This window comes from Tenrec ecaudatus, chromosome 16 (genome assembly GCF_050624435.1).
Source record: "Tenrec ecaudatus isolate mTenEca1 chromosome 16, mTenEca1.hap1, whole genome shotgun sequence".
Classification (NCBI taxonomy): domain Eukaryota; kingdom Metazoa; phylum Chordata; class Mammalia; order Afrosoricida; family Tenrecidae; genus Tenrec; species Tenrec ecaudatus.
In genome coordinates, this window is record NC_134545.1 from 102684220 (window position 1) to 102698033 (window position 13814).

At 52.3% G+C, this 13814-nt stretch overlaps 1 protein-coding gene across 1 annotated transcript in view; it reads left to right on the forward strand.

Annotated features, from left to right (window-relative positions):
• Nucleotides 1–13814, forward strand: part of GRK5 (G protein-coupled receptor kinase 5) — a 223387-nt gene that overhangs the window by 141875 nt on the left and 67698 nt on the right. Inside the window, exon 3 of the mRNA XM_075533349.1 lies at nucleotides 10034–10146. Coding sequence (XP_075389464.1) covers nucleotides 10034–10146 — 113 coding nt within the window. The remainder of the gene's footprint in view (nucleotides 1–10033; nucleotides 10147–13814) is intronic.

Consider the following 13814-nt stretch of genomic DNA (forward strand, 5'->3'; position numbering starts at 1 on the left):
GATTTGATTCCATGTGTGGCAGAGAAAATGACGCGCCAACATGCCATGGCTGATTTGCCCCCTCTCCTGGAAATAGATCACCAGGCATTTCTTCCGAGGCACACCTAAGTGGGCTTGACCCCCACAACCTTCCCGTTCGCAGTGGAGCATGCTGCCTGTACCAATCTGGGCCCTGTCTGAAAACTCCACACGCCTCTTGCCATTGGGCCAAGTCTGACTCATAGCTCTCACTCTGCAAACGCTCCAACTCCTATTGGCCCCAGAGGACAGGGTAGACCTCACCCAGGGGGTCCCAGATGCTAACTCTCGACAGTTTCCTAGACTGAAAATCTTTATGGGAGCAACCAGCCTCATCTTTCTCCCCTGGAGCAGCTGGTGGGTTTGAACCACTAACCTTGCAGTTGGCAGTCCAATGCCTACCCGACAGGGCTGTCCACTGTGCACTTCCCTCCCTGCCTGTGTCCACCTACCCCCGTCTGCCCCACATTGCCCACCCCGGCATTTACTCAGCAAGTGCCCCCTTCCACAGAATCTCTGCCTGCAGGGTAAGGGAGAGGTCACTGGCTGACCAGCACCCTGTGACAGTCCGCATCTGCTCTATGTTCTGTCCCTCTCAGCCCGTAGCCCTGCCCTGGTCCCCAGGTAACTCCCGACCCGGCCCAGGCTGCTTCAGGTGGGCTCAAGACAAAGACCTGGACCCTCGTCAGAGGCAGGGCTGGGAGGGGCTACTGAACTGGGCTTCCCGAGAGCTTGCCTGGACCCCTCTCTCCTCTGCTTCTTTACAAATCCATAGATGCGATCCTCCCTCCCCTCCCCAAACTCCTCACCCCCATTTCCAGGGTTCCCAGGTGGCACCAGTGGCCTATATTCGTCTACCTCATGGAAAAGTTGGCCATTTGAACACATGGGTGGCGCTGCCTGAGAAAGGCCTGGCAGTCTCCTTCTGTCAGGATGACAGCAGGACAACCCCATGGAGCAGTTCTGCTCTGTAACATGGGGGTCGTCACGAGTCGGAAGCATGAGTCTGCAGGCCAGGCCCAGACTCCCTGCGCTAGTCTGTACCCTGTGTGGTCCGGGTGCCATCAGCCTTTGTCAGACTCGGGAGTCGTGTTTCGATGACACTGCGACATGTGACAAGTTACAAGACATTCAATCGAAGTGGGGATCAGGACGAAGGGATGAAAGACAGAGGGAGAGGCGAGCTTGTTTGGGGGGTGTTTGTGTAAATGTGCCATATGTCACAAACACGTCGTGCTCGAAGTAATGGGAGCCCGCTCAGCTGTTGCTAACCAAATACCAAATGCCTTTCTTTTCCTCTCCTGCCTCTCTGCAGAGCTGGGCTGTGGCTCTGTGATGCTCTCTTGCCTTTTTCCCAACGCCAGAGAAACATGCACACCCCCTACCCCCGCCCTTACTGAGCCGAGCGCCTGGTTGGTTTTCCCACCTTGGGCTGGAAGGGTGCTGAACGCAGTTTGCACAGCATCTTTTGGCAGATGGCTCCAGGTGAGGGCTGTGACAGAACCGGGGACTTGAAGGAGCCCCTTAAGTCCAGTCTCCTCACAGCTGTCTTCCTCCAGTGCCTCTGGGCCTGTCCCCTGTCACCCTGCCCAAAACAAAGTCTTCCAGAAAAGCCAAGTGTGCAAAATCAAACCTGGGACTGCTGGGTGTCTGCTGGGCGCCCCCTCCCCTTGCTTCATTTCCAGACGCTCTGGGGTAAGCAGCCCCATTTTCTCAGCAAGCAAGTTTGCTCACTTCTGAAAAGGAACCAGAGTTTAACCCAAGTTCAAGGAGCGCCTGAGGCAACAATGGGAAAAAAAAAAAAAGATTTCTCGCAGGTTTCAGCCATGACAGCCCCTCCCAGCCGTCATTTCTTGGTCCCAGTGGTCTGGGGCTGGAGGCCAGCTCCCTGCCCTGGGTGGGGAGCTCCGAGGCGTCCCTTCGTTGGGGAGCCAAGCTGTCCTCCCTGCCGTGTTCTGGCCTTCGGCTGGGAAAGTCTGGCTGACCTCTAAGCACCCGCATACCACAGGCTCTTAATTAAGAAAGTATGTTCCCACTTCATGTCACCCGAAAAGAATGAAAAGAGTGACAGCATTTATTTATCTTCGCTGTCAATATCGTTCTGTTTTTTAAGTCTACTGGGGCTTCCAGGTCTTGAAGGAATTGGCTGTGGGTTGTGAGACTTTAACCTCGGACATTTACTGTGGGACACGTGGGACTTGTGTCTGAGAAAGAACTCCGTGAGAGCAGGGGGAAGGCCCCATCCCAGCCCTCCCATCGCATGCAGTCAAGTGGCTCCATGGGGGCCGTCTTTGAGGCTGGCGGGGAGCCAAACCCTGCCGTTCTCCCAACGACGAGAACTAAAAGCCACCATTTCTTGAGTCACCTACAAGGGATGCGATCTTTCAGGATGACTACTATTTACAGAGGAGCCCTGGCGGTATAGCGGTTATTCATTGGGCTGCGGTCCTCACAGTCAGTGGTTTGAAACCACCAGCTGCTCCGCTGGAGAAAGATGGAACTTTCTATTCCCATAGTTACAGTCCTGGAAACTCAGAGGGGCAAATCTCCCCTGCCCTATGGCATCTCTCTGAGGCGGCATGAGATTGCTTATAGATTCAGCAGGGTGCTCACATAAGGTGTTGCTACTCCTTAGCAGCAGTGAGCTAACTGGATTCTTGAGGCAGCTGGACCTCTGCCGGTTGAGACTCGCCTACCGCTACCTCACAAGCTAGACTTTGTTTGAGAGACCGTCCTGACTATCATGCAACATCCCCAGCTTTTAGCCACTCTCCGGGGCCAGGAGAGAGAAACCCTGGCGGTGCAGTGGTTACGAGTTGGGCTGTGATCTGCATGATTGTCAGTTCAAAACCACCACCAGCAGTTCTGCGGGAGAAAGACCGGGCTTTCTACTCCTGTCAACAGTTATAGTCTGGGACCACCCACAGGACTCGATGGTAGTGAGCTAGGTCTGTGACCGCTGCAGAGGGCCACCCAGTGGACCTGGACGCTGGACGCATGGCTTAACAAAAACGGACAGAGTTTAGAAGCAAGTGACACGTTGCCTGGCAGCGTCTCATTCCCTGGGAGCGTGTTCAAGATGCACATTCTTAGGCTCCAGAACTCCAGCGGCAAAGCACCAGAGAGCTGTGACGGAAGGGCGCTCCACTTTCAAGCAGTGATTTAAAAACCACTTTCAAGCAGTGATTTAAAAACCGCCCCTGGTGAAGTCCCAGTTCATTGCGGACAGAAACTTTCGCAAGACTCACTCCGCTTGCAACTCTCCGCGTGAGCTTGACAGCAGCTCACACACCCAGATGCTACAGCAATGTCCGGTGGCCACAGTATTTCTAGATCTTGATTTTAGAACCGATCTCACCACGGATTACAGCAGGCATGGCGCCGCCCCAGAAGCCAAAGTAGCATTTGGGTCCCGTCCTCGTTTCTTGGGAGAACCAGCTCTCCCCTCAACCCAGCCTCAGAGGGAGTCTCAAGCCTCACTGATCTCAATCTCTCTGGGGACTTTGCAAATCTTATTCTTAACGTGTGTGTGAGTGTGTGTGCGCGCGCGCCATGGGTGAAGGATTACAGAGCAGTTTTACGTCCAGTAGTTCATTCATACGATGTTGTGCTTCAGCTCTTCTGTTGCAATAATGCTCTCACTGTATCATCACTTCTCCCACTTCCTCCCCGCGCTTCCGTTCCCATCCCTCCTCCTTTCCTAACCCTGGAACTCTGGGCAGATGCTGCCCTTTTGATCCTAAGTGCTTGATGACTCCTTGCCTGGGGCTGAGTTCCGCTCCTGAGCTGAGAATGTGGACTGAAGAGTGAGGAAGGGCCATCGTTCTGGGCTCTGCCAGTCTCTCGCTGACCAGTAAGCCTGGTTTCTTTTGATTTTGAGTTTTGATCCACATTCCCCCCCCCCCCCCCACTCAATCCAGGACCTTCTAATGAGTGGTTGGCAAGTGGTAGACAGACTCCTTCTAGTTCTGGTCTCAGGGTCTTGGACACTGATGTTCACACGGCCCATTAGTCCACTGGGCTGACAGTGTCCATGTATCTCTCAGCGGTTATCACGTTTCTTTCCCGGAATTCCTGGTGCCCTGTTAGGGAAAGTCACTTGTTCCTGTCTCTGAGGTCTTGAACTCTATGGACCATGTATACCCGGTGTGGTTGGTGGATCTTTTGTGACCAGGGAGGGAGAGAGCCAGCCCTCTCCTGTCTGAGCCCAGAGCAGTGTGGTGATGGTGCCTTCTTAGGCCTGGATCAAGCTGTTCCTGAAATGGGGTGGCCTGCCCTTAGACCTTTTGGAAGCCCATGGATTTCCTTTCAGCTCCCGTTGCTTTGCTTTGTCTTCGGCCCACAGACAACCAAGCATGTGCTAATGAAAATGCCTGTCCTCCTCCGAGAACATTTTGGGTGATTCACAATGGAAACCTCCACCCAAGGGCTTTGCCAAGGGTAAGGGCTCCACTGTAAAGTCAGCAAGGTAAGCAGATGCTGGGCTCTGCCGCCACCGTACCTCCACAGGGGTCTCCTGGAGATTCCAAAGGCCCTGCGTCCACGCTGATAAAGCACTACCCATCCTGCTGGAACCTTGCATCGCCAAGACCATGTCCTCATCCTTGTGCTCAGCCAGTGTGCCAAGTTCACGCCTGCTGCTGCTGCTGTTGCTGTCAAGCTAATCCCGACTCCCCAGTGGCAGAGAACAGTTGGCCCATCGTGTTTTCTTGGTTATCATCTTTATGGGGGCCGATTACCAGGCCCTTTCTTCTGTGGTGCCAGTGGGTGGGTCACCAGCTAGACAAACCATTCGCACCACCAAGGGACTCGGTGGCCGGGTCAGGCACAAACCCCAGAGTGCCACGTTTGCCTTCTGACTCCATGGTTCCCAACCAGGACCATGTTTGGCAGTGCCTGGGGAAATGTTGCCTGGCGAGACCACAGGGACTCTGTGTGCTGCTAGGGGGGAGGGGTGGGGGTGGCAGCTTAGTCTTCCCGGGACAACTGCAGGCGCACAACCCAGAACGTGCTGTTTTGTTTTCTTGAGGCCACTGTTGCCCAGCTCCTCCCCAGAGCAGGACCCCAACTGCAAGGATTGGTGCCCCTCCTGCCCAAAGGTTGAGGTCTGAGCCCACGATTAATAATAGCTCCCCAACAAATGGCTTCCTCTCTTAGTGGCTGCCTCCCTACTCCCCACTCCATCTGCCCATGGTCACATGACATGTCTAAGCAGGCCCTCACATCAGTTTGGCTCTAAACTTGTTGACCCACTCCCCCACCCTCCTCTCCCCCTCCAGTAGAACACGGAATGCATTCCAGCCTCCTTGGCCTGCAAGTCCAGCCCTTTCCTATCTGAGCCCAGCCGCCTTTCTAGCGCCATCCTCCACCTCTCATGTGTACAGCAGCCTCGGCCTCTCCTTGTCACGCTGCCCCTGGATCAGGGGCACAGCTTAGTGACCTAAAGCTCTCAATTGGCTTTCTAGACCCTTCCTGGCCACCATCCTCTAAACATGCTTCAACCCATCCATGTCCAGCCCCTCCAGTCACCAGGACACCAGACCTCCGTGATTGTACCCAAATATCCCATCACAAACATCTCCCTCCATTCTTGCTCTTAGCCTCCTAGCCTGCTCCAGGGTCACTAACCTGCCTCCTCCCAACCACCCTTCCACATTTCCCCAGGTCTGAGGGTCAAGAGGAGAATCCAGGGGGGGGGGGGGAAGAGAATCTGAAAGTTGAACAAGCCTCGGATCAAACAGTGGGGGAGTTTGTTGAATGAAGGAAGGCCTCAAGGGACACAGTCAGCCTGGATAGCTGCATGGGGTTGCTCTGGGGCGAGGGAGCCTCATGCCCCGCCAGCTGAGATGATTTCAAAATGCAACACCCTCCTTCTGATTTGGCAGCAAAGACCAGTGAGGCACATGGCCCCAACCCGGACCTTCTTCTAAGAGCTGGTATGCGTGTGCATGTAACCAGGTGTGTGTACCTGTGTGTGGAGGCAGGTGTGTCTACTTAGGAAAGGTTCCAGCCTCAGAAACACACAGGGGCAGCTCTACCCTGTTCCGTTGGGTTGCTGTGAGTCTCATTGACTTGATGGCAGGGAGTTATTTTCTTTTTTGAACCACGGCTGGCCAAGAGGTGGGGAGCAGGTTCTCCCAACAGCTTCAGAAGGAATCAACATGGCTAGCACCCTGTTCTCAGACCCCCGCCTCCAGGACCGGGACACCATCCATGGCTGCCATCCCCTGGGGGCTGTTTTGTCCTGGGGAGTGGGTACAGCCCCTACCGCCCAATTTCTAAAGGAACTGCAAATGCTGCACTCCCATGTGTTATCGTCTCTGCTGCTTGCTCAGAAAATGGGTCCAGTCATTGGGTCTCTACTCAAGTACTCACTCAATGCAAGAACCCTTTGTTCTAGTAACCTGGCATTCTATTAGGCTTGCTCTCCAAACATGATCACTGCAGACAAATGGGTGTATAAGCAAATGTAGTGAAGAAAGGTGATGGTGCCCAGCTCTATCACAAGCTATAGTGTCTGGGATCTTAAAGGTTTGAAGATAAACAAGCGGTCCTCTAGCTGAGAAGCAACAAAGCTGACATGGATGAAGCACACCAGCCTGTGTGATCACGAGGTAGCTAAAGGATTAGGTATCAGGCATCAAAGCACGAAAAACCATATCATTGTGAGTGAGGAGGAGTGCGGAGCAGAGACCCAAAGCCCATCTGTAGGCAACTGTACGTCCCCTTACAGAAGGGTTATGGGGAGGAGATGAGCCAGTCAGGGAATAGTGTAGCAACAATGAAACATACAACATTCTCTAGTTATTTAATGCTTCTTCCCCACCACTATCAGGATCCCAATTCTACCTTATAAATCCAGCTAGACCAGAGGATATACACTGGTACAGCTAAGAACTGGAAACACATGACAGCTAAGAACTGGAAACACATGGAGTCCTAGACAGATAACCCCCTCAGGACCAATAATGAGAGTAGTGATACCAGGAGGGGAAGGGGAAGGTAGGGTAGAATGGGGAAACGGATCACAATGATCGACATATAACTCTCTCCCTGGGGGACGGACAGTAGAAAAGTGGGCAAAGGGAGACGTTAGACAGTGCAAAACATAACAAAACAATAATCATTTATAAATTATCAAGGGTTCAGGAGGGAGGGTGGGGGCCAGGGAGGGAGGGGAAAATGAGGAACTGATATCAAGGGCTCAAGTAGAAAGAAAATATTTTGAGAATGATGATGGCAACAAATGTGCTTGACACAATGGATGGATGGATGGATTGTGATAAGAGTTGTATGAGCCCCGAATAAAATGATTTTTTTTTAAGTGTGAATACTTGGAAGCAGGGAAATCAAGATTTTAAGAGAAATTTCTTTAAGTAATGGGACTTGTAAGTAAAATTCTCCTGTGTGTCTTTTCCAAGTTGCTTGTAGTAAAATGGTATTATTATTAATAAACAAAGTTTATTTGGAAAAAATTTTAAAAAGAAAATGGTTTCGTTCAGTCTGTTTTGAGGAAAGACCGTATAGCTGATGACTGGTCCTTTGGCTTCCGGCTGGGTGTCCAGTGGGAGGCAGTCTTTTCTGGGACCCTGCGGACGCCTAGAGGAAGACCTGGCCCTGCTGCCAACAGTTTGAGTCAGGATCACGTGGGATCACTGTGCTGAGTGCACGGATAGCCACCTTGTTTCTACACTGACAGCAAGTGCTGCCAGATGGAGATGGGGTAGGGGAGAGCCCCCCCCTCCCACTCCTGTAGATGAACCCTTCAGGAATCAGTCTTTGACATGGAATTGCCTTCTTGCCTGTGGGACTCAGACCCCTCTCTCTGGGCGCCAAGGTGTCCTATGAAGAACAGAGTTGGCGTTGGCTGCGCAGCGGTTTCAGGGTGTAGGTCTGCCTGGGAAAGGAGAAGGAGGCTGGCTTTCTCCCTGTGGGGGGCAGGCTGAGGGGGAGGCAGTGAGAACATGGTGCTAACAGGTGCACGGTCCAGCCTGTCACAGAACACCGAGACCTGCCGCCCTCTGCTTCCTCCTGCCCAGCCTCCCGTGGCGGCGGACAATCACACTCAGACGTGACCTTTTATTCCTGGCACTTGAGCTCTCGTCTGCTCACCCCCACATATCCCTGCTGCCCTTTCCAACAGGGCCCCGGCTCCCTGAGGGCTGGAAACATGTCCTATTGCCACCCCCACTCCCTCACCCCCATGGCCCCCTCAGGACCTGGCACACACGGAGGCAGCTTAAATGAAGCTTGTCTGAGGGATCAGCCCCGTACCGTCTGTGCATGGAGAGGGACGAGGAATCCGGATAATCACCCAAGGCCAGCCTCTGAGAGCAAGGGCAAAGAAAGGGGCCAAGCCAGTTGCCACGGAGTTGATTCAGACTCGCAGGGACCCTGTGCATGTGTCAGAACAGAGCTGTGCCCCATGGAGTTTGCAGTGGCTGACTTTTGGGAAGTGGATCACCATATCTTTCTGCCAGTGAGCCTCTGATTAGACTTGACCCTCCCACCATGCTGGTGACCACATCCAGGCTTTGAAAAGTGTATGGGGGTAAAAATGGGATAAAAAGATCATGGGATTTTCCCCACAAACTTTCTGAAACCCTGTTGTACTAAGAACTGTGGTCCCATTAAAATAGAAAAATAGCCCCTTGACAAGTTTACCCCTACAAGGAGAGAACTGGACTCCCAACCCCTCCCACCTGTCTGCCGTGGCAATCCAGAGGAGCCCAGCACCCAGGTCTGGAGCCCACTCGTAGCCTTAGCTGGAAAATGCTAGGTCCTCATCACTGGAGGCATGCCTAGGCTGATGGGATTGGCTCTGGTCAGGCCACAGCATCCATTAGGACAATGGTTCCCAACTTTCCTCACGCCACGACCCTTTAATACAGGTCCTCGTGTGGTGACCCCCAACCGTAAAATTATTTTCGTTGCTACTTCCTAACTGTCATTTTGCTACTGTTTTGAATATCGTGACCCCTATGAAAGGGTCATTCGACCCCCAAAGGGGTTCTAACCCACAGGTTGAGAACCACTGCATTAGGATATTTGGAATTACAAGTAGTTAAACACACACACACACACACACACACACATACAAAACCCCACTGTTTGAAGCAAAAACAGGGCTGGTGTTGCCCTATCAGTATGCTTGTTTATGTGGGTTGGGCTGTAGGCATGGCTGGATCTGCAATTCATGTGGTCACCGTAGCACTAGCTTCACCACTTGCAACCTTCCCAGTCCTGATCGTCCATGTGCTAGCCCATCTCCAGAGCAGCTTCCCGCTACCCAGTGGAGGATACTGCCCCACACCCTGGCCTCAACTTGCCCATCCACCAGCCAGAGCACAAGAGCACCTCTACCTCAGTGGACCGAGCAGACCCTGCTCACTGGTGGGACGCACCCTTTCCTGTGGCTGCTGTTAGCGCCAACAGTCAGCCACCTTGTGTTCAACAGAAGGAAGCACCGCCCTTCTCAAGTGTCCGTAAGCTTGAGTCCGTTGTTGGTGCCATTGCGTCAACCCATCTTCTTGAGGATTCCCCCGCCCCCGCTGACCCGCCCCTGCTCCAAACACCATGTCGTCATCCAGCGACGCGTCCATCCTGACCATATGTCCGTCCCAGACAGTGTTCTGTGCTCCGTAGAGTTTCCATCAGCTAGTTGTGGATGCAGATCTCCTTTCTTTCTAGTCTCTCAATCTGGAAGTTCTGCGGAAAACTCCCCTGTGACTGGCTGGACAGGGGCCCAGTCATTGCCCCAGAGCATCTAGCATCTCCAAATGGAAATCAGGGTGTTGGGAAGGGGGGATAGGCTGGGTGTGGGCACTAGGAGGTGACAGGAGCCTTCCCCTGCACTGGCTTGTCTCCTTGAAGTCCACAGAGCCTCTGGGGAATGAGGGCCCCTGGGAGTTGGCAGACACCTTGCTTCACCTATTGGGCCAGGCTCCTGGACTAATGGGACAGCCCTAGCCTACCTCTCTGGGGTCTCACCACCGACTTCTGTTCTTCTCTCCAGACAGAGATTACTGCAGCCTGTGTGACAAGCAGCCAATCGGGAGGCTGCTTTTCCGGCAGTTCTGCGAGACCAGACCTGGGCTGGAGTGTTACATCCACTTCCTCGACTCGGTGGTAAGTTCCTATTCTGAAGAGGCACCCCTCGGCCCTCTGAGATCAGCCGCTGTTTATTCCCCACAAGAAAAAGATAGATTCCTTCAGACTCTTCCGGGGCAGCCTGAGAACATAGATTTGCGTCTGAACTTGCTGGGCGATGGCAGACGCCCACCCCCCCCTTGGGCCACAGTTGTAGCTCTCCGAGCCCAGAGCCTAGGTTCTGGTTCGAGCCAGTGCCTGAGAACATGGTGCGGTTTCCCTAATACACCAGTAGCATGTGGATTCGGTGGTTCCTTCCCCCAGTAGAGAACTCGGTGCATAAAATTCCAAAGCTGGGGGGGTGTTTGCAGACTTGCTTGCTGTCTGTCTCGTAGTAGAAGGCAAGCTTCCTGAGGGGGAGGCTCCTGGCCTTCCTGTTCACTGCCCAGCACAACACAGCCCAGTCAGGCCCTCAGAACATGTGGTGGCTGCTTCCTCCCAGCCAGTCCACTCACCACTGGCCCTGCCTGCCTATCTACCCAGAGTGAAGACCTTCCGAGGTTCTCAGCCATTCATTTGTGTAACAAATGCTAGTTGGCATCAGGCAGAGTGTGGGAATATTAGGAGTCCCTAATATTGCTCACTGCCCATTGGGTTCCCATCCAAGGAGTGGACCAGAGGTAAGAAGGCAAGTAATGAAGACCTACCGGGAGTGACCAGGATGGGGTCACCCAGATCACTTCCCTCCTGGGCAGGGGTCACGATGCTGCTGTCTCCTGGAAGCCTTGAAGGCCTAGTGACTGAAACCTGCCTGAGTTGGGAGATGGCACGTGTAGCCTGAGCTTCTTGTGTCCCCTTGGATCTCTGTTACCACGAGCCATCTGCCTGTTGAGCGTCTCCTCCAGAAATCACACAGGCTCCTTGAAGTCACCGGTAGAAAAGAAACCCAGCCCCTCCCCGAAACCCCTAAAGCTGCCCCAGCCTGGCTATTCCTGCTACAGTGACAAAACTCACAGCCAGCAGCTCTGGCCTTGCCCTTGACTCCACCCTCTCCCCCATCTCTTCCCCTGATGGACCAAGCACATCTGGGTCAGTCTGGCTCCTTGACCTCTCCTAGATCAGTCAATCCTCTTCTCTACAGAACCTCTGCCTGGGTCTTAGCTCAGGCTCCCGGCACCTCCTGTGTCAGCGATTACAAACATTCTCACCCTTGGCCAAACGTTAGAAGTACCTTGAGAGTCTTAAAAAAAAAAAAAAAAGCAGTGTCTGAGTTGAAGCCCAGACTAATTATTTTGACTCTCTGGGGGTGGAACCCAGTATTTTTATAACTTTTTTATGGAAAATTCCAAACTATAAAAAAGTAAGTCGACAGAATAGTATAACGAAGCCCCACACACTCTTCCCTAGGCTTCAGTAATCTCGAACTGGTGGCTATTCTTGCTTCACCATCCTCGCCGTCCCCCTCTCACCCCCAAACACCTCATCCCCTCCAGCCATGCCAGGAGAAGATCTCAGAGATCGCATTCCTCCTGTGCCCTTTCGGAATGTATCCCTATGCTCAGAAAACCCAAACCCCCTCACTGCCATCGAGTCAATGCCGACTCATGGCGACCCTATAGGACAGGGCAGAACTGCCCCTGGGGGCTTCCAAGACTGAAACCGTTTGCAGGAGTAGAAAGCCCATCTTCCTCCAGAGGAGCAGCTGGGGGCTTCAAACTGCCAACCTTATGGTTAGCAGCCCGACTCGTAACCGCTGCGACAGTGGGGCTCCCCTGCTGTACACAAAGAGCTCCTTCATTTAAAATAACCGTACTCCCAAAATGGTCATCCATGTTCTAACTCCCAGTCTTCTCATGAATAACACATGCATGCTTTGTGTGTGTGTGTGTGTGTGTGTGTGTGTGTGTGTGTGTGTGTGTGTGTGTCAGGGTCTGGTGAAGTCCCGCAGATTGTACTCAGCTGATGTTTTCTCCGACTAAAAGCCAGCAAACAAACACAAAACCAGTGGCCGTGGAGTTGATCCTGTCATGGCCATGCTGAGCCCTGTGTGTCCGAATGGGACAAGTATGCTGGGTAGGATTTTCACCAGCTGTCCTTCAGAAGGAGGTCACTCTGTTACATGCATTCTTCTCTGGGTGGACTGGAACATCCTATCTTTCAGTCAGCAGCCAACCTGTGACCCATCTGCACCACCCAAGGTCTCCTGCCTTGACTTCCCCCATGAGACAGCTAAGGTTTATTGTGCCAACCTGGGATTAATTATCGGACGGAGAGATAAATGGCCCAGTGAGCCTTGCCTTTCTAGTTCTCAGGTCTCTTGCTTTCTGATGGTCGGACCAGAGTACAGCTGCCTTAGTCAGTTCCCTGCTTCAGCTGGCAAGGCTCACTTTCTGCAAGACATCCCTGAGAAGCCACATGCACCTACCCTAATGCATCCCTGGGTGCTGGAGTAGCTGTGTGAAGACCTGCCAGCGCTGAAATGCTTACATGCTCACTGATTCGGCTTACTTCCTGCAGTCAGTGTCATTGCATATGTTTGTGAGATTGAGGAGGACTTTGTAGATTGGTATTGGACCTATGGGTTAATGTTGGACTTATGAGCTTGGACAACACTGGGTTGGGATGCTTTCTTAATGTACATTTACCCTTTATATAAAAGTCTCTTATCTACATAAGAGTTTCTGTGGATTTGTTTCTTTAGTTTACCCAGACTAACATACCCCATAACCATCACCCCATCACCCTTTGACGTTTGCCATTCATCAGAAGAGTTCCCCTCAGCCTGGACTGGGGCCATTGTGGGCCAGTTCACAGGTTCCCCTGTCATTCTTAGACATTGCTATCTGGATGTGGAGATGTGACCAGCTTCAGTAGCGATTTGGAGGATAGTTAGAGGATGCCTCACTTCCTATGTGATTCCATGTTCTTCCAACAGGAGGCATCTCTCTCCTTTTTTATCCCCAACAGTTTTATTGGCACATCAGTTACCTATCATGCAATTTAGTAGTTCAATTGTTTGTTCATATCAAGGAGAATTGTACAGTCACCACCCCATCTATCTTAGAGCATCCCCACCCCCCTGCATCCCATGGTTAAATTGTCGTCCATATGAGTTGTGTAATCACGATCAGTTCTAGTACTCCCTCCCCCACTGCCCTCATTATTTACTTCTGAAATCCCCTTTCCCTCCCGATCTATCGCCCATCTCCCACCCCTATAACACCTGTATCAGTTATTATCATGATACACCCACTCCTCCTGGGCTTCACTACTGGGAAACCCAACAGAAAACAATGAAAAGCAAGTCATACTAAGGTGGTAAGGATAAGGTCATATTAGGATAAAGGCAAAAACACAAATGATGCCTTAAGAGGGAAAAGACCTCTATCAACATTCAAAGAGCCGGGGAAGAAATTTCTGTCCTAGGACAACTAAGAGATACTTGCCCCAGAACAATTTCAGATCGTGTCTTTAGAGAATTCAACTGGCCGAGTACCATGGTGAATTCAGCATAATCAAGATTACCATGGTCTCTGCCTGATAGTAAGGCTGTTTGGGACTCTTGCCCTTGGCTTGAGCAGATCTGCCAGCAGCTAGGTCTGACTAGATACTCTGCAGCTGAGTTTAGAGCCCCTACTGTCCTCCACAGCCTGCCACAAATGGAGTGTTCATCATTCTAGCCCTGATATTTTTCTCTTCACCATATT